The 27,304-nt window shown below is 40.0% G+C and overlaps 1 protein-coding gene across 1 annotated transcript; it reads left to right on the top strand.

The window, feature by feature from the left end:
• The first annotated feature begins 173 nt into the window (after positions 1–173).
• Positions 174–27,039, top strand: LOC147867378 (sorting nexin 2B-like). Its single transcript, XM_087315163.1, has 5 exons — positions 174–1,683; positions 1,795–2,004; positions 2,883–3,143; positions 12,975–13,061; positions 26,807–27,039. Exons 1-5 carry the CDS (start codon positions 694–696, stop codon positions 26,912–26,914), a joined length of 1,656 nt encoding a protein of 551 aa, XP_087171289.1. The 5' UTR covers positions 174–693; the 3' UTR covers positions 26,915–27,039.
• The last annotated feature ends 265 nt before the right edge of the window (positions 27,040–27,304 follow it).

The raw sequence follows: 27,304 nt of genomic DNA, 5'->3' as shown, positions 1-27,304 counted from the left end.
ATAGGTAGGGGGTATACGTGGAATTTATTATGCTCTCTATATAAATACAATTTGTCCGCGCCATCGCCACAGCCACACAGGAGCAGCGTTGTCTTTCAACCTCTCTCTCAAAGGATTCGAATCTTCGCATTCATAGAATTCTTCCACCTCTTCATCGATCTTTCTTTCCCTAGACCTTCAAGGCGCTTCTTATTCAGGTTGGCATATTCTTCCACAAATCAGCTTAAATCCCAATCACAATCAGAATTCTTCCTGTTTCCAGTGAAATATTTGTTTACGATCTCCAGCATCACGTCGTTTTCTCTGGCAAATGTTCATATACTGTAAGCAATTGCTACAGATATCAAATCATGAAGATGTGATTTCGAAAGGAATGCTTGTTCAATTCTCAGTGACACAAAAATTGTGTCGATAAAACACTTAATAGATCATCCCGCATTTTCACATTTGTATTATTTCACTAGCAAGCATGTTTATATCCCTTGAGAACTCTCCGTAGAAAACAAATCATGAAGATCTCACCCTTGAAATCTTGGGAAAACTCATATTTTTCCATTGAAAACTGGTATTTACCCATTATTGCCTTGAAATAATCGAAAGAAGACCTATACTTCTCCAGGTTTTCCTTGAAGGCTTGAGAGAGAATCGGTCTTGAAATGATTTTGAAGTGAATTCCTTGAGTAATCTACTGTGATGATGGAATATGAAGATGAAAAATCACAAAATATGAGTACTTTCACATCAATGGATGCAATGGAAAGCATTCTTCTGGATTCTAGTTATGGAAGTGCCATGTCTCAGAGCTTATCAGCATCGGATGCACATCCTTTGGAATCAAGAAATGAAGAAGAGAGCATGTACAAGATGAAGTTTTTAAGTAGGATCACCAACCATAACATCAATATGGAAGGAGATCCTTTTCGTGAACCTCATTTTTCAGATGCAGAGTCTGCTTATGAGGGCAAGAGAATTGCTTACAATAGTGGTTCAAGAGATTATACCGCATCTCTTCCGTTGTCATCTTCATCATCATCTTCTTCTTTTTCAGAATACTTGAACATTACTGTTTCTCAGCCACAGAAAGCACTAGAAAGTGCAAGCTCATTGATAGTACCTGGAAGCAACACCTATGTCACGTACCTCATAGTAACTCATACCAACATACCACATTATGGTCACCATGAATTTACAGTTCGAAGAAGATTTCGTGATGTTGTAGCCTTAGCAGATAGGCTCGGAGAAAGTTATAGGGGCTATTTTGTTCCTTTTCGGCCAGATAAAAGCATAGTAGAGAGTCAAGTTATGCAGAAGCAAGAGTTTATTGAACATAGGAGAGCCGCAATCGAGAAGTATTTGCATAGGCTAGCTAACCATCATGTGATCAGATTGAGTAAGGAATTGAAATATTTTCTGCAATCAAATGGAAAATTACCTTTTATTCCTACAACAGGTAAGGTTTCAAGATTGATCAATGGGGAGACAAGTAGTGTAATGGCGCCTCAAAATGTTAAACCTGGAAAAGACGGAAGAGATATTGTTCGCATATTTAAGGAGTTGAAACAGTCTGTGACTAATGAATGGAGCGGAGTCAAACCTCCAGTTAATGAAGAAGAGAAGGAATTTCTGGAGAAGAAAGAAAAATTGGAGGTTCTGGAGCATCGTTTGGGTGATGCTTCGAAACAAGTAAGCAAAAATAACCATGTTGGCCAAGAACTTCCTAAGTATGTGATTTCTCATGCAATTCCTCTATTTGCTGAACTTCCTTTTTATTCATATATTTTTTTCTAAATGTAGGCAGAAGCCCTTATTAGGGCATATCAAGAAGTAGGTGAAAATATGGGAGAACTTGGTTTAGCCTTCATAAAACTTGCAAAGTTTGAGGCTGAGAAATCATTGCTAAATGCTCAGAGAACTCACATAGAAGATACAAAATGGCTGGGAACGGCATCTGTGAAAGCAAGCCGACTTTACCGGGATGCAAATGCTCAATCAATGAAGCACCTGGTATCTACCTTTCAGTGTGAAAGAACTGCATAATTTAGATTTTTCATTTCTAGAAATGATCCCCAATATTTATGCTGTGGTCGGAGAATTCTTGCTTTCTGGATAATATCTTCGGAAAAACTTCCAGAACACCCTTAGTTTTTTTGTTGTTTCTCCAATACCTGGGTCAACCATGCAAATATTAATCGCATTAAACATTGAATCAAGACATATCAATGCACCAACTATGTTTTGATTCATCATCAATTCCCTTGTTCTAAGAATAGTGACAATGGATTCCTTTTTTGTCCTATATATAAAACTGTTTCTTTATCATTTCTTTTTTGACTGCCAAAGTCACCATTATTGATCAAGATGGTTTATCCTGGGATGATGGCAGAACAATATTTCTTTTTGTGGCTAACTCATCTTTACCGGCAATGGAAATAGCTCTCACTAGAGTGATTAGAATTAGTGTGTAAATCAGTTCAAATAGAACATAATGGTGGTTAATAGTTGGTATCTTGCTGATTGAGCATTATTCTTCGGAGTGTCCCCAATGGAAATAAAAAAATTAAACCGATTGATGGATTGTATGTCAGACCTTTTCGTACCATGACTCATGGGTTACGGGGGCAGTATTTATCGATTTTGGAGAAAGGAGAGATGATCGTGGCAACCTGAAACATAATAAAAAGGGATGAATTGACCTTACATTTGCTCAAGTAGCAGATATAATTTCTTGAAGTGGGTTGGCCAAGGGCATTTGGGGAAAAAAGAAACACGCAAGGGGAAAGTTTTTTTTTATCTTTTCATTTAGTGGAAAAGTTTTTTCAGCAAAGAAATTAGCACATCCTCTATTAATCAAGTGGTTTCTGATTTTTTCCTTGATATTTTAGGATCAACTGCATGAGTATCTAAGTTTGATGCACTCCATACATTCAGCCTTCAATGACCGTTCAGCTGCATCGCTTACTGTCCAAACATTGATCACAGAGATTTCAACCTTAAATTCAAGAATAGAAAAACTTAAAATTGCATCTTCAAAGGTCTTTGGAGGTGATAAAACAAAGAACACCAAAATGGAAGAACTTAAAGAGGCATTGGCAACTACTGAAGCTTCTCGGATCACGGCTGTGAGTGAATATGAACGCATAAAGGTGATGATTTTGTGTTTCCTTAGTTCAGGAACTTGTTCAAAAGACACAATATATATCTATGTTCCTTTTTCTATAATTGTTTGTGAGGGCAGAAGAAAATGATGCGTAGCAGATAATAATGAGTCAATGTGAGAACTCAATAGAAAGACCTTAGAAAACAGAATTCTATTAATATCAAGTAGGTATATAATACATAGTTATAGTTTTTACTACCTGTACTCTCATCATAGATTAAGCATCTTCATGAGATTAAACATGAAGATAAACACATGCTCTAGCATGCAGAAAACATGGTGAACCTTTCGTACCCATTATTGTATGAAATTTTAACAAAAACCGGCTGCCTTTTTCCACAATATACTGTCATAATATAGCCTTGGCTCATAAGTTAAGTAAGTCTTTCAATGCAGGAACGGAAGGAGTTTAGATGCTTCTTCTAGATTCGATTGAAAAACTTGTCTCTTTTAGAAACAGTAAATCTTCAGTTTCATATAACACCTCTACTTAAAAATAAATTAATGACTTAGTTTGATAACACTGAACATATTTTCTTTTTATTGAGTTTAGTTTTTTGCAATTATGTTTTTCTAGCATTTTTCACAGAAAAGTTTTCCATTTGTTTGCATGAAAGTGATGTCATTTTGGTTTTGTGGACGCTAATGTTGAAATTGATCAATTCTCATTCTCGATCTTCATCTTGGACATGAGGTGGTTTAAGATAATTTGTCAAGAACTCAACGCTGCATTCCTAATAGATGCTAATGATTTTGATTTCTTGTTCTCAAAGATGAGACAACACTTACGATGTAATCTCTTGTTTGGTCTTATAGTCTATTTTGGCCTCTTAAAAGATGTTAGTATATCTTCCTTTCTTTCTTTCTTTGCAATCTGCTCCGCAAAGCATTTGATAAACACAAGAGACACGTGTATTGATAGAGATGCAATGCTGATGCATATGGAACATTCTTCTTGTGATTGGCTGCATCATCATCTTTGGGACAATCATCCTTGGAAAGCCTAACATGTGGCTGCAATGGAACTCCAAGAGGCTTGGCATCAGCCACATTAAATCTGTCTAGCTCTTTTCCTATGTACTTTTCTTGGGGTAAATGCAAAATATACTGCAGCCTATCCCGTTTTATTCGCATACCAAGAATGTGGTCAAAGAATATCAGATATTCTTATGACAGAATCGTACTCGTGTGGATATCTTCATTAGATTCCACCAACACATTTAATGTGTCAGTCCCTTGAGGACTTATATATAAAACCCCCTTGGCCCATTGTGTTTAGTTGATGATCTTTAGTTAATTAATATAGTTTTTTGTTCAGTGCATAAGCTGTCATCCCCCTATTTGCGTAATTTCTTAATTTCTGGTTATTCTCGCTGATTCCTTCTCTTGCTCAGACACCCACTCTCACACACAAACTTTGCTTCTGCATAATGGCCTCAATGGCACAATGGCTTGGTCGGCTCCTTGTAATTTTTCCTCTGCCTGTTGTAACTTTTGTCCGGACAGCTGCAATTGTTCTTTTAACAATTTATTATTGTGAGTGGCTTCTGTCCACTCTTTGGCGATTTGCTCGGCTCCTTTCCTTGTCCTTTTGCAGACTTGAGCCATGTCTTTAGCCGCTCGCATTGCTTTTGCCAGTTCCTGATGCACTTCAATTAGTGCCGTATTTGAATGGTGAGTCGGCTGTTTCTTGTTTCCCGCATTCAGCCGATCTTGTTCAACTCCGCCTCATTCTCTATGTCACCAGCTAATGCCCATTGGATCATTTCTCTTTCTCTATGCTCTTGGGTTAGTTGGTACTGTGGCAAAAAGGGCCACAGGGAAAGCGAGTGCTGGAAGAAGCGCGCCGATTCGGACAAATCCGGATCCAACAAAACCGGTCGAGAAAACCGGCAAAGCTCGCACTATGCGGAAGGATTCAAAACCGGGAAGGCCGGTAAAGGGCCAACCTTCGTGATGAAGCACATGCTAACTCGATGAAGAAGACTACTTCCGGATTAGAGGAAGTATGGTACGTTGATTCCGGAGCGTCCAACCACATGACGAGCCATGGAGAGTGGTTCTCTTTTTTGGAGAAACCGAAACAACCGGGGATTGTCGAAACCGGAGACAATACCCCTCACCCGATTGTGCATGTCGGAGAAGTCCCTTTAAGCCATGTCGGACAAAAGGGGAAGCTGATGAGCGTACTACACGTTTCGACTATCACAAAGAACCTGGTGTCGGTTGGACAAATCGTCGACTAGGGGATGCAGGTGCGGTTTACGCACCTTGGGTGCTTCATTGAGGAAGAGGGCCGGATAATTGCGCAAGGACGCAGAGACGGGAGGGTGTTCATCCTCAACATTAATGATGTCGGCACTGCTATGTTTGCGAAAGGGCAGAAGGTCGAGTCAAACATCGACCTGTGGCACAAGCGGATCGGCCACGTCAACCACCGGAGGCTTTAGGACCTGCAATCGAAACAAGTTGTTTTTGGTTTGTCGAAATTTAGCGGCCGGAAAGCCGAAATTTGTGAAGCCTGCCAACTCGGGAAGCAACACTGGCTTCCATTCCCCACTGAACGAAACCGGAGCCATAACAAGCTCGATCTAATACATTTGGATGTATGGGGACCAACACAGAACGTTAGTCTTGGCGGGAGTCGATACTTCGTCTCCTTCCTTTTGCTTCGGCGTGGAGGGTGGGAAGAGATGAGTCTAGAGCTAAAGCCCTTATCATCCGTTTCATGGATATTGACAAGAAAAAGGCTTTCTTGTCTAAAAGAAAGGCACTCAAGGGTGAAAAAATATACTTAGATGATGATCTCACTCCAGCCCAAGTGGCACACCGCAAAGAAAACATGCCACGAGTGCTTGGTGCAAGAAAGGAAGGAATGGGCGGTATATAGAGATGGCAAGGTCATTATTACAGAGAAGAGAACCGCATGACGATATATGGCCTATGAGACCCTACGCATGACCATATGGAATTGCAACGGCTCTCTACGAACAGATGTCGGATATTTTGAAGATACATTAAAAAACACAGATATTGCTATGTATACAGAAACTCACCAATGCATGGCTAGCAAACTCCCCGAGGTACAAGGATATAGATGGGAGTCAATATGTTGCCCCAACCTCAGACACGAGGAAGCACTAGAGGTTCGGGAGGAGTGGCTGTGCTATACAAAAAGGAGTTCCATGAGAGAGTGCATGTTGTCCATAGGGATGTAGATGCACGCTACATGTGGATACAAATAAAAAGAGGGGATCTTAGGGAGTTATATATTGCAATTTGCTACTTTCCACCTGCTTACTCAAGGTTTGCACCTCTAGGTGAATCACCATATCTACCTCTATATGATGATATCATAAGATTTGCTACTATGGGGGACATTATACTATTAGGAGATTTTAATGCACGAACCAAGGATGAACAAACAACCATGTTTAACTCCAACGAGGCTGTTTATGGAGAAGTTATGGCAGAAGAGGTTGGTCTATAGCGAGAAGCTCAAGATATGAGTGCTATAACTGAATATGGAAAACACTTTCTAGCCTTGGGAAGTGCGCATGGATTTGCGTTATATAATGGCTTGTCACAATGGCTTGGATCAGATGCTTTGACATGTTGGAACCCAAAAGGGGATATCCATGGAATAAGGGTTTAGGACTCAATGATGTAGCTCAAGGTATGGATATTATATTTTTGGCTGAAACATGGGAGCATGAGGCAAAACGTATACCCAAAATAGACGGTTACCTCATAAAATCGATATGGCCTCACTCCAAAGGGAATATTGGGCGTGCCGGGATAGCATGTATCTACCATGAGAGCTTAGATAATTCTATCAAAGTATGCAAATATGATGACTATAAGAGAGATACATATGGATAGAGGTTAATTTGGGGAAAGAGAAGTTGTATATAGTTGCATGTTACATTCCTCACAAAGACTCAAACTACTATAGTAGGTTTGGGTTAGATTGTGATGATCCTTTTACAGAATTATGCCATGATATACTTTCATTTGAGAAGCTTGGTAAAGTTTTAATTATGGGAGACTTCAATGCAAGAGTTGGAAATTTCCAAAATGTGGAGACATTTGAAGAAAATGTAGTAGAACATTGTCTAGTGCGTGACTCAGAGGATTGTGTCATGTCGGATTATGGAAAACTTTTGATACATATGCTAAATTGCACAAACTTGATTATCCTAAATGGTATAAAGGCATTCCCATTGACAAATGTGCTCACATGTTTACCATCCTCGGGTGGAGGAAGTGTGGTTGATTATGCATTAATGTTGGCATGTGATCTATCATTGGTGAATGTGTTTAAAGTTGGTTCTCTATCTCCGGATTCAGACCACAAGCCATTGTACTTAGAGCTTGCAATTCCACATTCCACTAGATGCCGTGGAGTGAAAGACGAAAAGAGCTACGAAAAAGCTAAGATGTATGTAAAGGAAGTGGAGAACCATTTGTTAAATTTTTCTCTAAGCAACGATGTTAAAGAAAATTGGAAACATTTGAAGGATATAATCCTTAAGGTTGGATATCAATGCTTTAAGAGACATGTGCGTGGGCATAAGGTGTGTAGTTTTCCATGTAATTCTTGGTTCGACGATGAATGTAAGATGTATCTCAAATGGTTTAAGTCCATAGAAGGGGGGAATGAAAAGATTGTTGCATGGCACATATACAAGAAAGTAGTGAGGAGAAAGAAAAGAAGATATTTCCAAATGCAAGAGATGAAAAAGAAAAACTTGTTTAAGCTCAAACCAAAATTAGCATGGGGACAACTCAAGGGTAAGAAAGAAGATGTGAAAGGTCACTTTACAAATGAAGAGATGCTAGACTATGTACAAAGGTTATATATGCATGAAGGTGTGGCTCCTATGGTTGAGAAAATTGAAACTCCATGCACTACATGTATCGATATTGATGATGTCAATAAGGGAATAAAGAAGATGGCAAGTGGGAAAGCAACAGATTCAACCTACGTCTCAAGTGAGCTTTTAAAATGGACAATGCCACACACTCGTCATTGGATAATGACAATTTTAGAGCAAGCTATAAAACAAGGATTTCCAAATGATTGGCTTATGAATTGGATTAAACCAATATTTAAAGCCGGCGATAGGAATCAAGTATCAAATTATCGTACAATAATGGTGCACTCAACTATTGCTAAATTATATAGCACTATTATGGAGCAAAAGATAAGCACATGGGCTGAGAGTACAAGCAAAAGAGCACTTGGGCAAGCCGGATTTAGACCAAAACACTCCACCGTGGATCATTTGGTCACATTAAGAGTAATCATGGAAGAGAGTCAACTACAAGGAAAAACACTTTATTGTTGTTTTGTTGATTTCAAGAAAGCTTTTGATACCGTACCACGAAGTGAGCTTTGGAATAGAATGGTAGACATTGACATGCCATTAACGTATCGAGTTGCGGTTGCACGCCTATATGAACAAGTTAAATGCCAACTAAAAATGGATAGTGGATTCTCAAAGCACTTCTTAAGTAACATGGGGGTCAAGCAAGGATGTCCACTATCACCCACACTCTTTGGCTTATGTATTGATCAATTAGAAGAAGTGGTGAATAAGGTTGCAAGCGAAGAAGGATTGAATGGCCCCAATTTGATGCAACATGTTATCTTATTGCTTCTATATGCAAATGATGTGGTACTCTTCTCATATGATGTTGATAGTATGCAACATTTACTTGGGGTATTAGAAGAATTTTGCCATAGTAGTGGACTAGCAGTGAATGTGGAGAAAACAAAAATGATGGTAGTGCAAACCATCCAACCTCATCATTACCCTATGCTCACATATAAAGGTGAACATATACAATTTGTTCAAAGTTTTAAATATCTTGGTATTGATGTACTCGCCACAAATAAATGGAGTGCATGCTTTGATTCTAGACTCCAAGCCGGTTGGAAATCATATTACCTTTTGGAGAACCAATGCAACCAAAGTGATACTTGTGGATGGGAAGTAAAACTAATGTTGTTCAATGCCATGGTAACTCAAGTATTGCTTTATGGAGTAGAAGTATGGGGTGGCACCATCTCTCTTAATGCATGGAACGAAATTGGGAAAATTCAAAAGATGTTTTTAAGGAGGCAATTAGGAGTTAAATGCACTACCTCTTACCAGATTATGCTCTTGGAAACAGGTGTTCGACCCATAGAACTATTGGCACTCCAAAGAGTATATAAATACATTACAAAAGTCAAGAGCGAATCATCGATTACCACATCTTGCTTGGAATGTTGGATGTAAGCTACAAAAGAATCATAAAAGTAAGATTCTCTCATCTGGTTGGGTTGTTGACATAAGGAAATGGTTTAGAAGATGGGGTGTGGATGATCTTTTAGAGCTTTCGGGCAATGCTATGCAGTATGTAATGATTGAGGAAAGGTTGGTGGAATCATTAAGGATGAAGTGGGAGGATGCTTAGAGGACAAAGCTAGAATACTACATTGCAAATGTCAACTTTGAATGTTGGTCTCAATATAAAGCAAGAATGTCTATGATCGCATCCAACCTTATCTCATTACCAATATGAGTAGTAATGCTCGTAGAGCCCTTACACTACTTCGCACTCGATCTCACAAGTTAGGTATTGAAGTTGCATCATGGTATCAAAATGTAACGAATTTGAAGACATGTAAAGTATGCAATGAAGGCATGATAGAGGATGAATGCCACTTGCTCTTCACATGCTCGACATATAGTGCAATTTGTTCAAGATATGCCGACATAGTAAGAGGGAGTGATAACTTAAGTGCCATACTTAAGACACCACCTAGAAGGTTGAGCTCATATATGTATGCTTTATTAACACATAGAGACTTTGTGCTTCAACGTATGAATACCCCTTCTTAGGAAGGAGACATATATCAAGAACACATGTATACTCTGGTCCCATAGGTCAAAATTGGCCTCTTTATGGATGATAAAAATTCTAATTCTAATTCTAATTCTAATTCACCGTGTAACATCTATCTTGGAGTTAGTGCACATGGATCTTTGTGGTCCCATGAAAACCACTACTCTTGGTGGTGCACGCTACTTCATGCTTATAATTGATGATTTCTCCGGTAAGGTTTAGGTTTATTTTCTTGTAGAGAAATCTCAAGCCTTCACCAAATTTCAAGAATGGGTGGCTCTTGTTGAGAATGAGACATCAAAGAAAGTTCGAAAGATCAGGTTTGACAATGGTGGAGAGTTTATCTGCCAAGCATTCCATTGTTTCTGCTCTCAACAAGGCATTGCTCGCCAATTTTCTACACCCAATACTCCTCAACAAATGGAGTTGTGGAAAGGAAGAACTGGACAATCGAAGAGGTGGCTCATACAATGCTATCTCAATCTAATCTTCCTCTCTCGTTCTGGGGTGAAGCTGTCAACACAACAACCTATGTCATCAACTGCTGCCCAACAAAAGTAGTTGATGCAATGACCCCTGCAGAAGCATTTACGGGTGTTAAGCCCTTAGTATCTCATTTTAAAGTCTTTGGTTGTGATCCTTATGTTCACATTTCAGATCATAAAAGGACTAAATTGGAGTCCAAAACCAAGAAATGCAAATTTCTTGGTTACAGCACACAATCCAAAGCCTACAGATTATGGTATTTAGAATCAAAGTTCCTAGTCATCTCTTGGGATGTTCATTTTGTGGAATCTTAGCAGGATGAGTCTAGGATTTCACCTGAGTTCACGGTTGAAATCCTAGCTCCTCCAGAATCTCCTATTTTAGATGAAGATGTCTCACCTTCAAGCCCCCCATCTCCTCCTACTCAATCTCTAACTTCGCCAACAATTCAAACCTCTCCCTCCACTCCACTCGTTTCCCCTCCCTCTACACACCAGCTTCCACCACATAGTGGCTTCAAGCCACCATTCGTGATTCTCATCTCTCGGATTCTGAACTTCATGAGTATACATTTGGTTCTCCAACCAACATGAAAAGAACACGTAAGTCACAACAGCCTCTTCAGTCATGCAATTTTGCCTTATTGTGCATTGTTGTGCAATCAAAAGAACATACAACAGAAAAAGAGGCCCTTGTTCTTCCAAACTGGAAAGCAGCAATAGAAGTTGAACTTGATTCCATTGATCGGAATCATACATGGGAGCTGGTTCCACTTCCTCAACATTGACAAGTCATTGGACTGAAATGGATTTTCAAGATGAAGTACCATGCTGATGGTACTTTGGATAAAGTACCATGCTGATGGTACTTTAGATGAAGTACCATGCTGATGTTCTTGGGCATGCAATATGTTTTTGGATGTAAATATCCCACTTCCAGTACAAATTTTGCGAGTTCCCTAAAGAACAGATTAGGGCCGCCATGTGTCCTGTATGCCTTTGCTGAACTTGAGAATTCTCCGAAATAGGATTCAAAAATTTCTTTCTCTGGGGTGTCCATTTCATTGGCTCCTTCATTTAGTAAGTTCAAGATTTGTTGGATGTGTTTGTTTGTGAGTCGGTCTATGTTGACCTCTCTGCTTCCCTCGCTTCGGAGACATTTCCATTCTGGATCAACCTATGCTAGAGATCTTTCGAAGACAAAAGCTATCGAACTTGAGTATCTCACATGTGCCAAAAACCAGATTCCCTCATTAATTTTCTTTTCATGTTATTTACTTTTATATTTACTGTGTAATATTTATTATATTTTGATTTGTTCTCAAAGACGAGACAACACTTAAGATGTAATCTCTTATTTGGTCTTATAGGCCATTTTGGCCTCTGAAAAGATGTTAATATATCTTTCTTTCTTTCTTTCTGCCGACATCCATTGCTTTCGGGTGTGGTGGTGCTTCGGCGATGCGTATATAACCACCGAGACCATGGTTCTGTAACCAGTCGCGCAACTCTGCAGAAATTTTGATCGGCATGTCCTCGCTGTGTTGTTTGTTGTGGTTAGATTGCTTTCGTTTGTGTCGTCTGTTGCTGTAGGTAGAGTGTTTGCTGCTGTGTGTACTGTGTTTCTGCGTTCTGTGTGGTCGTAAACACAGCAGCAGTTACGTCCATGCAGAACGCAACATCATACTTGGATAATGAATGACCCTTTGGGATCCACTTCACTCAAGTAATATGTAACTTGATCACATTGTTCGGGAAATGCCTGTGTTTTTTGTGTTTGTCCAATGTTTGGTGAAGTTGGTTGCAAAAAAACACCAGCATCTGTTAAGACTATATATATCATTGTGTCGTTAGCAAATCATCTTGAACCACTTCATGTCGAAGATGAAGATCGAGAATGAAAAATAACCAATTTCAATTTCCAGCAAGATCTCACATTTACTCTTTAATGTTTTTATGCATGTAACTATTGAAATTTATGAGACATGAACCCAAGCTCACTAAATTGATTCATTTTGTGAGCCTTGCACACATAAACTCTCTGAATTCATAGTGGACAATTACTTAGTTTGGGAATTTGCTGGAAATTATAAAACGTTGTTTTATGAGATTAGTCTTGTCCTGAAAAGGCAATTCTCAAGTTGCAAGCAATTATATCCAACAGCATGTACATCTGAAAAGACTGCCAAATTGATTCATCTTGTGGTTTGTGTGCATATAAATTCTGTGCAAGAATTTGAAATTGAACTATTTTGAAATGAAACTACAATATATGAAAACTATTGACTGTAAAAGAAAATTCTTTTTCAGGTTAAATAGCTATGTTTTGCTGAAAAATTTAATATTTGGTGATCAATGTGTTCTGCCTTCCGTATTTAAGTCTGTTGGCAGCTGTTCATACTGTTTTGTATCTGATTGCGAAGTGATATTTCCAGGAAATCAACAGAAGTGAACTAGAGCATTTTGATTCAGACAAGCAGCGGAGTTTCTTGGAGATGATCAAAGGATTTGTTCACACTCAGGTTTGTATGATCATCAAAGATACGATATCTTCTGTGCTGAGTTTAGGGTTGGTTAATAATGTAGTTGACTTGATTTGATATAATTCATTGATGTTTTTCAGGTTCAGATAAGCTTACTGAGGTGTATTGCCTGTAACATAGTAAAATCATGTCATGCTAGATGTTCTTTTGTGAAGACTCCTACCTCTTACCTGATTAAAGCCTACTTGAACTAAAACTGTCGACCTTGCTACAATCACTAATAATATTTGGCACCTTTCTTTCTCCTGTGGCTCTCGTCCTGGTACTTAGCATTCCCATTCCGTTCTTAGCATGTTCATTGTTCATTGCAAACTAATATGTCCACTAGAGATGGTGAAATCTGTTATCTCAGGTAAAACGGATGGAGATTCCATCAAGTAATTGAATGTGGTTGCACCTCCCTTGGTGTTCCCACATGTCAAACCCATCTGACTGGGACCATTGTGATGAACCATTGTCAAATCCATTCCGTTCTTAGCATGTCCGTTGTTCATTGCCAAACTAATATGTCCACTAGAGATGGTGAAATCTGTTATCTTGGGTAAAACGGATGGAGATACCATCAAGTAATTAAATGTGGTTGCACCTCCCTTGGTGTTCCCACATGTCAAACCCATCTGACTGGGACCATTGTGATGAACCATTGTCAAATCCATTCCGTTCTTAGCATGTCCGTTGTTCATTGCCAAACTAATATGTCCACTAGAGATGGTGAAATCTGTTATCTTGGGTAAAACGGATGGAGATTCCATCGAGTAATTGTTATCTTGGGTAAAACGGATGGAGATGGTGAAATCTGTTATCTTGGGTAAAACGGATGGAAATTGTCGTGCACGTAGGCGGGCCCCATGGACCATCGCCTCGACAGATAAAAGCCATTATCTCCCGCCGTTGTAGGTGCTTCCCTCGCTTCGGAGACATTTCCATTCAGGATCGACCTATGCTAGAGATCTTTCGAAGACAAAAGCTACAATATACCTAACTTGAGAATCTCACATGTGCCAAAAACTAGATTCCCTCATTTCTTCTCTTTTCATCTTATTTACTTTTATATTTACATTGTAGTATTTATTTTATTTTGATTTGTTCTCAAAGAAGAGACAACACTTAAGATGTAATCTCTTATTTGGTCTTATAGGCCATTTTGGCCTCTTAAAAGACGTTAATATATCTTTCTTGTTTGTTTGTTTGTTTGTTTCTACTTCTTCTACGAACAACGCCATTTGTTTCTGTAGGGCTTCTTCCTGATCTTTGATCTTGATCCTAGCTTGCTCTAATGCCGTCATGCTGTTCGAACACTTTTATTAGCTCATGATGCTCTTGATTTAATTTATCGAATTCGGCTTTTCTTTCTTTTAATCTTCTTTCGGCCTGAACTCGCGCTTTGTGTTCCTGCTCTTTTGACTGCCTCATTTCTTGTCTTAGCCGATTAACTTCGTCTTCGACCATTTTGTTTATTGTCTTCGCTTTTTTGGCTATGGCCGTTTGCTCCGGTAATTCTTCTAGCAACCTTTCATTGTTGTTGCTTGCCGGCTCATCATTTTGAACTGTGGCTTTTTCTGCCTTCTATATATTCTCTTTGGCCTTCTGTAACTTATCTTCCAAAATCTTAATTTTCTCATTGGCCTGCATCCACTGCTTAGCTACATGTTCGGCCCCTTTTCTTGTCCTCTTACATACTCAAGCCATATAATTTGCTGCTATTCTAGTTCCTGCTAGCTCCTGATGCACTTAGACCAATGCCATATTTAGTGTCGGCATTTCTATTCCAGGCCAGGTATGCTTTTTCATCCTGGTCCCTCTGGCCATTGCTTTATTTATCATCTCCCGTCCCTCATGCTCCTTTGCAAGTTGGGATGCTGCAAAAGTTGTTTGTTGACCTAGCCACTCCACAAGCTTGTAGCTTGTGCTGAATTATAGAATAGCAGCCAATTCATGAGCTGCCCCTGGAATATTCGGAAATCTCAGCACTGTGTCAACTGACATTGCGGATGCTTGATCCTTTACTTCCTTCCCTTTGGAAACATTGGTTCGGGTTCTTACGAGTGTGGTCTCTTCCTCGTGTCCCTCTACAGTCGGATTTGGCACAACCGTTTCTTGCTGTTTGTTCGCCTCTTTGTTCTCTACTGGGTCGGACTCTGTGCCAAGCCCCTTCCCATTTCCATGTGTCAATCGCCTGTTTGCATTAGTCAAAGCGACACGCTTCTTCTTGGGCACTTCCTTCTTGACCCCTTATTTGGTCGGTCGGCTGGCATTCTCAGCCGGATTCTTTGTTGGCCCTTCTAGACCAACTCTATGATCTGCATCCTCGGCTGTTTCTTGTTCGACCACTATGGTCATCTCCACTGCTGCAAATGTGGTGGTTACACCCGTCGTAGCCGATGCTGTTTCGGCCTTCTTTGCCTATGTTCTGTTTTGTCGGCTCTACGAGGACTCTCCTCCTGCCACTCCATTTGTGGGACCTCAATCGTCAAACGTTGTCCAGCCCTGGGCATCTGTTGAGAATGTAGAGAGCATTCAAACTGCTGACGGAACAACACAACCTGTAGTTGGTATAGGTACAGTGAGATGTACCGACTCTGTGACATTGTCTAATGTGTTGCATGCTCCTTCTTTCCAAGTAAACCTTTAATCCATAAGTTCTATCATACTCCAACTAAAATGTGTTGTTTCTTTTGATATTCCCAAGGTGACATTCCAAGAGAAAGGGATAGGTCGAAGACTCGGGACTGGCACATGGCATATTGGACTATGGTATTTGGATTGTGAAGTGCTGGATTCAGCATTAGCATCTATGGTAGAGGGAACAGATGTAAGGGGGTCTAAAATGAGTTGTGAGGACTTGTTGATGCTTTACCACCAACGTATGGGACATACCTCTTATGGGGTTTTGAGTCAGGTGTATACACACCTTTTTGAAAAGGCTGATAAATCGAAACTTGTTTGTGATGCATGTGAATTTGGTAAGCATACTAAAAGCTCGTATGTTAGTTCAGGTCATAGGATTTTTGGGGACCGTGTTCCACAAGTTCTATTAATGGATATAGATATTTTGTCTTTCTCATTGATTACTTCTCTCGTGTTATTTGGTTATATTTGATGAAAAATAAGAATGAAGTATTTGCTTGCTTTAAAGATTTTCATAGAGCTGTTCAAACTCAATATGGTGCAGTAGTAAAGGTGTTGAGGTCTGATAATGGAACGGAGTATGCCAACATTACATTTAGGGCATACATGTCAGATCAAGGAATACAACATCAAACTACATGCCCATATACACCGGCACAAATTTGGAGTAGCAGAGAGAAAGAACAAACATCTTCTAGAGGTAACAAGAAGCATAACGATTTCTATGAATGTCCCAAAGCAGCTGTTGGGACAGGCAGTTTTGACGGCTGCCGCCATTGATCAATAGAATGCCCTCTAGAGTATTGGAGTGGAAGTCTCCCTATGAGTTGTTGCAAGGAGATAACTCTGGGATCTTTCCTTTGAAGGTGTTTGGATGTGTGTGTTTTGCAATGGACAATAGACCATCTGTAGGAAAGCTTGATCCTAAAGCTGTGAAATGTGTATTTGTGGGGTACTCTTGTGAGAAAAGCTGTTAATAGCAGCAGCGGAATAGTTGTTGGAACAAAATAGACACAGCCAAGCTGTGCGAAGGCTGTTAGACAGCAGTTGAAAAAATGGTTGCAAAGAGTAGAGACACAGCCAAAGAATAGAGCTTGTTTTTAAGTAGCAACAAAAGTAAAGTCTTTACAAAAGAGGCCGGTATAACCAATTTATACAAAATTGGGGAAAGTGGGTGAAATGGTTGTTTGGTAGTTAAGTGACTCTTGTACTACCAAAGAGGTACAATAAACTAGAAATAAGAGGGAATATCTTGGAAACATTGGAAGAAAAGAAAGAAAGAAAGAAAGAAATATTAACGTCTTTTAAGAGGCCAAAATGGCCTATAAGACCAAATAAGAGATTACATCTTAAGTGTTGTCTCATTGTTGAGAACAAATCAAAATAAAGTAATTATTAAAGCATTTAATATTTATTTTAAAGCGTTGCAGATTCTAGAGAGAGAAGACATTTAAAGAGTTATAGGTTCTAGAGAGAGAAGAATCTAGGAAGAGAGAGAATGTAGAACAGAGATAATAAAGATGAAAGAGAGTGTAGGTCTAGAGTTGGCACCCTCCAACACCTCCTCTCAGCTCTAGAACGGCGGTCCAACATTGAGTTGACTGAGGAGCTTATCAATGGCTTGCCTTGGAAGTGGCTTAGTAAATAAATCAGCCACATTTTCTTCAGTAAGACAACATCCCAAGTTGATGACTTGTGATTTCACTAATTCACGAACAAAATGGTAGTGCACTTCGATATTTTTTGTTCTACCATGAAATGCTGAGTTATGTGCCAAGGCACATGCACTTTGGGTGCCGGTGAAAACTGCAATAGGAGAGTCTTGCAAAACACCAATGTGAGAAAACAATTGCATTAACCATAGCAACTCACAGCAAGTATCCAAGTAGGCTCGATATTCAACTTCCGTGGATGAAGTTGAAATTGAGTTTTGCTTCTCCGATTTCCAAGAAATCAAGCCTGAACCTAACATAAAACAATAGCCAGATGTATAGGACAAATCAGGCATGGTGTAAGTTAAGTGAAGAAGAGACCCAATTAACCGTCTATCATTGGTGATATCTTAAAATATGGGAGAATCTTCACGAGATAGCTTTGAGTTAGGATCCATCGGACAAGAGAGTGGCTTGCAATTTGACATGCCATAGGTCTCAAGAAGCTGCCTGAGATACCTATGTTGGCTGAGGAAGATACCACCATGTGATTGATAGACCTCCATACCTATGAAGTAATGGAGAAGTCTCAGATCAGTCATTTCGAATGTGGTTTCGCGGTTAGCATAGAGCTCTTTGATTTTAGAAACAAGAGACCTTGTAATTAGAAGGTCATCAACATATAACCTGATCAAGCATAGCAGATTTTCTTGGGAAAAGACATAGATATAGCTGTCAGCATGACAGTGCTTAAACCCAAGTGAGAGAAAAAAGGTATCAATTTTGTCATGCCAAGCTTTGGGAGCTTGCTTTAAGGCATACAAGGCTTTATGTAACCTATAGACCATGTTTTTCTGCTTTGAAATCTCGACACTTGGAGGCTGTTCAACATAAACCTCCTCTTTCAAGTCACCATTAAGGAAGGCCGACATGACATGGATTTGAAAGATGGGCCATTTGTTGTGAGCAGTAAGTGCAAGCGCACATCGAATAGAGGTGTACCTTGCTGTTGGAGCAAAAGTTTCCTCGTAATCCACTCCTTCGATTTGTGAGTAGCCTTTTGCAACTATCAGCATGGTACTTGGTCTTGAAAATCCATTTCAGTCCAATGACTTGTCGATGTTGAGGACGTGAAACCAGCTCCCATGTATGATTCCACTCAATGGAACCAAGTTCAACGTCCATTGTTGCTTTCCAGTTTGGAAGAACAAGGGCCTCTTTTTCTGTTGTATGTTCTTTTGATTGCACAACAATGCACAGTAAGGAGAAGTTGCATGAGTGAAGAGGTCATTATGACATACGTGTTCTTTTCATGTTGGTTGGAGAACCAGATGTATACTCATAAAGTTCAGCATCGGAGAAATGAGAATCACGAATGGTGGCTTGAAGCCACTTGGGAAGTGGTGGAAGCTGGTCTGTAGAGGGAGGGGAAACGAGTGGAGTTGAGGGAGGTTTGAATTGTTGGTGAAGTTAGAGATTGAGTAGGAGGTGATGGGGGGCTTGAAGGTGAGACATGTTCGTCTAAAATAGGAGATTCTAGAGGAGCTGGGATTTCAACCATGAACTCAGGTAAAATCCTAGAGTCATCCAGCTGAGACTCCATAAAATGAACAACCCTAGAGATGACTAGGGACTTTGATTCTAAATCCCATAACCTGTAGACTTTACATTATGTGCTGTAACCAAGAAATTTGCATTTCTTTGGTTTTGGACTCAAATTTAGTCCTTTTATGATCTGAAATGTGAACATAAGGATCACAAAGACTTTAAAATGAGATACTGAGGGCTTTACACTCGTAAATACTTCTGCAGGGGTCATTGCAACAGTTCCTTTTGTTGGGCAGCAGTTGATGATGTAGACTGCTGTGTTGACAGCTTCCCCCCAAAACGAGAGAGGAAGAGTAGATTGAGATAGCATTGTACGAGCCATCTCTTGGACTGTCCGATTCTTCCCCTCCACAACACCATTTTGTCGAGGAGTATTGGGTGTAGAAAATCGGCGAGAAATGTCTCGTTGAGAGCAAAAATGGTGGAATGCTTGGCAGATAAACTCTCCACCATGAAATTTTAATGCACGAACCAAGGATGAACAAACAACCATGTTTAACTCCAACGAGGCTGTTTATGGAGAAGTTATGGCAGAAGAGGTTGGTCTATAGCGAGAAGCTCAAGATATGAGTGCTATAACTGAATATGGAAAACACTTTCTAGCCTTGGGAAGTGCGCATGGATTTGCGTTATATAATGGCTTGTCACAATGGCTTGGATCAGATGCTTTGACATGTTGGAACCCAAAAGGGGGTGCAAGCACAACCGACTATCTAATGGGATCTCCATCTCTTGTACCTGAAATAAAGTGTTCACTATATCGGGTAGACCTATTGGCTTGGCAGCAGATCATGCATATCTACACTTCGAGGTAAAGGATGGATGCACAAAGGCTGTATATGCTAAGGAGAGTGGGTTGGCTAAGTATCTATTTACTCGCGAGACAATTTATGTGTATAGTTGTGGTGTATACAATGGCATGCTAGATTTGAATCCTTTCGCACCCCTTGAAGAACTTACCCAAGGATTGTCGAAATCATTGCATAAAGCAGCCACAAATGCCTTCCCTCACACAACGGCCAATCCCCCCAAACTTGGTAGAGTAATACAAAATAGTTGGTATGATTGGGAATGTCATGATACAAGGAGACGCTTACAACGTGATGTAACTCGGGGCATTTATACCCACAAACAAGCGAGAGCAACCTTCCAACGCCTCGTAAGGAAGAAGAAGAGATTGTATTTGGCTAAATTTGAAGATCATTTGTATCACTTGTTTCTAGGACAAGAAAGTAAAAGAGCATGGAAAATGTTTAATGAGAGGCAACCTACCACACAATTGACCTCACCTCACCTCAAGTATGGCATGAATATGCAAAGGTTCTATATGATATCCCAAGGCAAATTCCTCCTCCACACCCACATGGCTCACGCCCACATGAATCAACCTTTTTTACTCCACAATGGAAGAAATACCATTGATCGACTACAATTTGGGAAGGCCCAAGATCATGATGGATTGGTGGGTGAGCACTTTATCTATGCCCGTGACACCTTGCTTCCATTGCTAGCACACATCTTTAATAGAGCCATGTGTGAAGGTTTCCCTACTAGATGGACTCAACATACCATTGTGCCAATCCTCAACAGTGGAGACCCCATGATGCCAAGCAACTATAGGACAATCATGATTGGCCATTACTTGTCTAAACTATATGGCTCGATTCTAGAATTAGAATTGAGTATATGGGCAGAGTGGAATTGATGTTGTTCAGCTGGACTGGCAGGCTTTTGGAAGGGGTTCACAACATTGGATCACATATTTTGACTGTCCGGGCGCTTATTGAGGAGGGCAGAACCCATAATAAGAGGATTTATTGCTGCTTTGTGGATTTCCGAAAAGCCTTTGACACTGTGCCACGTGGTTGGCTTATGCAGCGGCTTGAAGCCCTTGGTGTTCCTACACATATGCAATGGGGAATCTATGCACTCTATGAGTCAGGAAAACTGCGGTCTTCCAAGGGTTTGTTAAAGGCAGTGGCTAGCACAATCGGAGTGAAGCAAGGATGTCCACTAAATACACACGCTCATACACATACCTAGGAGTAACATTTACAGGGCCTAGGTTCTCCTTACAGGAGGCTGCTTGTGCCCGACTTTTTCGTGGATATGCAGCTCTTGGTGCTCTCAAGAGACAATGTGCACATTTGCAGTTCCAAGAGCCATGAACTAAGTTGTGGTTATTTGATACACTTGTCATACCAACTCTTCTCTATGGAGTAGAAACGTAGGGACTGAGTCTTAACAAGGTAAATCATTGGAAAGATTTAGAGAGATCTTTAGTGTCAATGATTGCTTGTATGATAAGGAGCAAAGCATTGGTGTCCCATGATATAATCCAGGCAGAGATGGGAGTGGCACCCATAATCACCGAGGCATTGTTCCGATTAGTGACATGTATCCAACGTCTTTTGGAGCTTACCAAATGAAGGTACCTAAGGTTGGCAATTATGTCATCAAGAAAATTGGCTGAAAATGGAGACATTCATTGTTGGTATGTTGAAATGCAGCTATGGTTTGAGTCACATGGCATGAGTATAAATATGACCAAACCTAAACCCTAAACCCTAAACCCTAAAGCATTGGTGTCCCATGATATAATCCAGGCAGAGATGGGAGTGGCACCCATAATCACCGAGGCATTGTTCCGATTAGTGACATGTATCCAACGTCTTTTGGAGCTTACCAAATGAAGGTACCTAAGGTTGGCAATTATGTCATCAAGAAAATTGGCTGAAAATGGAGACATTCATTGTTGGTATGTTGAAATGCAGCTATGGTTTGAGTCACATGGCATGAGTATAAATATGACCAAAGTGGAAAAGAATAGCTTGGAAAAGTATAAATATGACCCCTGTTCCAATATAGCTTGGACTCTCCCCATCTAAATATGACCAAAGTGGAAAAGAATATAGTGATCCGAACTGATATTATTAACTTGGAAAACAAGATAACATGGATCAGCCCCAAAGTATCACTTGGTACAAAGATAGCCCACTACAAGACACACTTCTTACACACATCGGAGGATGGATTCATCATCAAGCCACCTTATATGGACATACATCTATACTATATGTTGCATAGTGTGATAGGGTAGTTGCGAACTTTATCACATCAGTTAGAGATTGATGTAGGCAGATATACATGAATACCTCTAGAAGAAAGATTGTTGAAGGATAATATTACAACCACACAAGCTCATCCACAAAGAACAATCAGTTAGAGACATAGGGAAAAATTGTTGAAGGACAATAATACAACCACACAAGCTCATCCACAAAGAACAATTACAACTTTCTTTAGGCCCATCACTCCTACTAATGCTACAAGTCTATCAAGAGATACACAAATGGCCTCTCGACAATTACATAACAAAGGGATTACAATAGATCGGGCAATAGAAATTTGTAGAGCACGTAGGCACCGGCTCCATGAACCACAACCTCAACACCCTTGTCATCGACAGATAAAGGCCATTATCTCCCGCCATAGTAGGTGCTTCCCTAGTAGCTTCAGAGACCTCTCCATTCTAGATTGACCTATGCTAGAGATCTTTCTAAGACAAAAGTTATGATTTATCTAACTTGAGAATCTCACATGTGCCAAAAACCCATCTCTTTTTATCTTATTTACTTATATATTTACTGAGTAATTTTTATTTTATTTTGATTTGTTCTCAAAGACGAGACAACACTTAAGATGTAATCTCTTGTTTGGTCTTATAGGCCATTTTGGCCTTTAGTGTCAATGATTGCTCGCATGATAAGGAGCAAAGCATCGGTGCCCCACGATATAATCCCGGCAGAGATGGGGGCAGCACCTATAATAACCGAGGCGTTGTTCCGATCAGTGACATTTATCCAACGTCTTTGGGAGCTCCCTAAACGAAGGTACCCAAGGTTGGTACTTATGTCATCAAAACAACTGGCTGAAAATGGAGACACTCATTGTTGGTATGCTAAAATGCAGCAATCGTTCGAGTCACATGGCATGAGTATAAATGCACTACCCCCGTTCCAATATAGCTTGGACTGTCCCCATCTAAATATGACCAAAGTGGTAAAGAATAGAGTGATACGAACTGATATTATTAACTTGGAAAACAAGATAACATGGATCAGCCCCAAAATACCACTTGGTACAAAGATGGCCCACTATAAGACACACTTCTTACATACATCGGCGGATGGATTTGTTATCAGGCCACCTTATATGGACATACATCTATCCTATGTGCTGCGTAGTGTGATAGGGCAGCTGCGAACTTCATCACATCAGCTACAGATTGAGGTAGGCAGATATACACGACTACCTCTAGAAGAGAGAATTTGCCAATTGTGTCATCAAGGAGTGGAATCTGAAGAACACTATGTTTGTTATTGTAGTGTCTTTTATGAAATCAGAGGGAGATACCATTGCCTCTTTAAACAAGGCTTTGGCCCACTACGCAAGGTAATGGAATATGAGGTCCAACGATGCCTAGGAATTTTCTTGCTAGAGCTCAAGAGACATCGGGAAAAGTTGTTGAAGAATACAGCCACACAAGCTCATCCACAAAGAACAATCACAACATTCTTTAGCCCCATCACTCCTAATGCTAGAAGTCAACCCCGGGATACACAAATGGGCTTTAGACCAGGACATAACAAAGGGGTTACAATTGATCGGGCAATGGCAAATTGCCGTGCACGTAGGCCACGGCCCCATGGACCACGACCTCGACACCCTTGTCATCGATAGATAAAAGCCATTATCTCCCACTACCGTAGGTGCTTCCCTCGCTTCGGACACATTTCCATTCTAGATTGACCTATGCTAGAGATCTTTCGAAGACAAAAGCTACAATATACCTAACTTGAGGATCTCACATGTGCCAAAAACCAGATTCCCTCATTTCTTTTCTTTTCATGTTATTTACTTTTATATTTACATTGTAATATTTATTTTATTTTGATTTGTTCTCAAAGACGAGATAACACTTAAGATGTAATCTCTTATTTGGTCTTATAGGCCATTTTGGCCTCTTAAAAGACGTTAAGATATCTTTCTTTCTTTCTCCTTCTCTCAGTTGTTATCTCTATTCCCCTTCTTCTGTTCCTAAATGACACGCCTTCGTCAGTTTTTAACAATCTCCTTTCCATCTTTTGTTTTACCTGTCACCCGTCGTTTGATGATTGTACTTTCTTTTCCCGATAAATACGCGTTCGTCTTTGCTTGGTGTGGTGATAAAATGTGGAAAAGTTATTTAATGGCAATTACTGACGGTTGCCTTTTCTTTTTCTTCCTTTTTTTTCAATAATTGTCGAGAACTGAAAAATAACCGTTTATTTACATCTATAGTACAGAAAATTTACTAAACTAGCTCTTTCACCTTGATTTGGAAGAGGTTCTTCTCGCGAGGTTGATTTGACTGCTACCTCTTCGGCCCCGGTTCTTCGGACTTTGTTTCGGCCCTCTATTTTGGTGAATCTGTGTCTGCCTTCCTCTTTTTTGGCCATTGCTGCTTCGGGCAAATTACTTCGGCTTTTCTTTTTGTCGGCAAATGGGTTAGGCGGTGTCGGCCCTAGATAGGGTTTTATTCGGAACCCATTGACCCACTTCTGTCCTCCAGCCAATGTGCCTATCTGATATGTCCCATTCGACTCGTCTATGATTCAGTATGGTCCTGTCTAGCGAACCTTAACTTTCTCGGCATGAGTCCCATCCGAGTCTGAAATACCAATATGGGATTGCTGATCCTGAACATCCTCTCATTGCCCTTACTATGGCGACCGACAAATGCCTTCCTCTGGCTTGAGCCTGCTCCATCTGCCACATACCTCGCAGCCTATCCTCTTCCAGCATCATCAATTGTTCTAGTCTCTTCTGCTCAGCCTCCTCTTCATTTAGCCACTCCGGCAGTTGCACACGTAAATTTGAGACTAGGAACTCTATCGGCATGACTGCTTCCAGTCCGAAATCCAGCCGGAACGACGTCAATTGAATACTTTTGAGAATGATAAGTTATAGCCAAAACGGCTAGCCCAACGGCTAGCTAGCCACAACAGCTAGTTATCCCAACGGCCAGATCTTGGCCTTTAAGAGGAACCTTCTCGTCGTGCAAAAAGTTATCTCTGTGTTTTCTCTCTCCTACTGTGACATATATGTATATTATTGAGAATAAAGTTGTTTTTCTCATTTCTCAATAAATACTCGTTTTATAACTCGTTCAATATGCCCATAGTGCACTGTGAAGCTTATGGTTCCAATCTGTTCTATTTTCATTGACAATTTTCTTCAAAATTGTTTGTAGTGTCTTATTAGTGGATTCAGCTAGTCCATTGGCCTGTGGATAATACAATGTACTCTTTTTGTGCACCACAGCATAATCAAGTGTTAGTCCTTGAATGACCTTGTTAATTAAGTGTCCACCTTGATCACTGATCAATTCAATCGAAAAGCCGAATCGGCACCATATATTTTCGTATAAGAACTTCGCGGTTGATGCGGCTGTATTGTCTCTCAGTGCTTTTGCCTCCACCCATTCCGTACAATAATCTGTTGCTACGATGATATACCTGTTGTTGGTTCGAGCTGCCGTTGGCTTGAATGGGCCGACAAAATCTAAGCCCCATTTTTGGAACGGCTCTAATGGTAGAATCGGCTAGTAGAATCTCATCATGGTCGCCAAAATGTGTTACTCTCTCAGTAAAGACGAGTTGGCTATCCTATCCCAATGACTAGCCGATTTGAGGACCACCATACCAACTGCTATTTCTTTCGCTGCACTTCATGGAGTTTGGTGGCAGTGCGTTGATGGTCTCTGCATGCAGAGCAATATCTGTGATTTTAAAGATATCTTCAAAATATCCAACATTTGTTGTTTGAGAGCCATTGGAACTCCATTAATTCATGCTTAAGGTGTCATAGGCCATACACCATTGTGTGACTCTTCTCTACAATGATGAACCTACGATCTCTATAGGCAGCCCATCTTTTGCAGCAAGCACTTGTGGCATGTTTTCTTTTCGGGTGCTATTTGAGCTGGTGTGACAGCTTCATTCTATGTATTTTGTCCCCTTTTGTTGCCCTTATCTTGGGCGAGAAAGCTATGAATTAGATGATTAAAGCCTCAGCCCTAGACTCATCTCTAACCACCCTCCATGCTGAAGCAATTGAATATCCAATGCTGCAATTCTTATTTTGAGATTCCCATATACTTCTTGTGGCCATTCTTTTTCAGCTCACCCAACTACTTGTACCCGGAATGCTTGAGCAGTCCTTAGCTTCTTCTAATTTTTCCTTCATCACACATAGCTTATCTACAAGTGCTAGTTTTGCATATTGAACTCAGGCCAAGGAACATTTTCTTTTATTTCTTCTGAGCATGCTCAATTTGGAGTTTGGCCAAAATTAACGCCTACTAGAGGCTAAAATCAGCCTATGGGACAAATTATGATTACAAATATGCGTGACTTCAGGTTATCCACCATATTGCAACAAAAACAAAAGCTCTGGGATTCAGAAATATCAATGATAATGGTTTTAATGCATGGAGTGGCTTAGCAATTGATAATGGTGCTTGAGATGCTTTTTCAAGGATGAAGTACAAGTATGCATTGGATTAGATGATTGGACATGGTATCCAATCTTGATTGGTGTTGTGGAGGAATCCTACACTAGTGCATTCCTAGAGGTTAAAATAGGCCTATGAGACCAAGTATATGTGTAGGTTCAAGTTAATTGTATGAAAAACGAAAACTCTTAGGTTTCCCAAAGATCATGGTAATGATCCAAATGTGTGACAGAGATAGAGTGGTCAACACATTGAGATATTGTATGTTGACATTTCAGGTTAGATACGCAGAAAAAAGTTCAAATGTTTGGTCAACCGTGGCGGAAGAATATAGTACTAGTGGAAATGTGCCATCTTTCCTGGTTGTAACCACAACTAGACATTGAAGACTATATTTTCATTAGATCTGCCTATCTTTCAATGATAATAGAAGTTCAAAACACATGGAGGTATTGTAAGAGGAAAATAATTTGTTATTTTCATTTTGTTACATTTTTTAATGTTCTACAATAAAACAAAACATCATTTACAGATGCTATCTTTGCATTCTCTTGTTTATATGATAGTGTTCCACCTTTGTCATCTACCTATTATGCATTTAAGCTAAATAACCTCATTTACTGGCATCAAACCCCCCATGATGGAAGAAGTAGATTGTTTTTGCAAAGCACCAACAATTCTGAAAGTTTAGTGTGCAAGAAATAAAATGTTTGTCTCTCTTTCACTCACAAATTTTTCTATTGTAAGTTGTATCATGTTGAGTCAATTATGATGTT

Source organism: Azolla caroliniana, unplaced genomic scaffold (assembly GCF_043228905.1).
Source record: "Azolla caroliniana isolate FFs.n. ecotype wild unplaced genomic scaffold, voAzoCaro1.0.p SCAF_2, whole genome shotgun sequence".
Lineage (NCBI taxonomy): Eukaryota > Viridiplantae > Streptophyta > Polypodiopsida > Salviniales > Salviniaceae > Azolla > Azolla caroliniana.
Note: the sequence above shows the minus strand (reverse complement) of the source record. Positions and strands in the feature narration are given on the sequence as shown.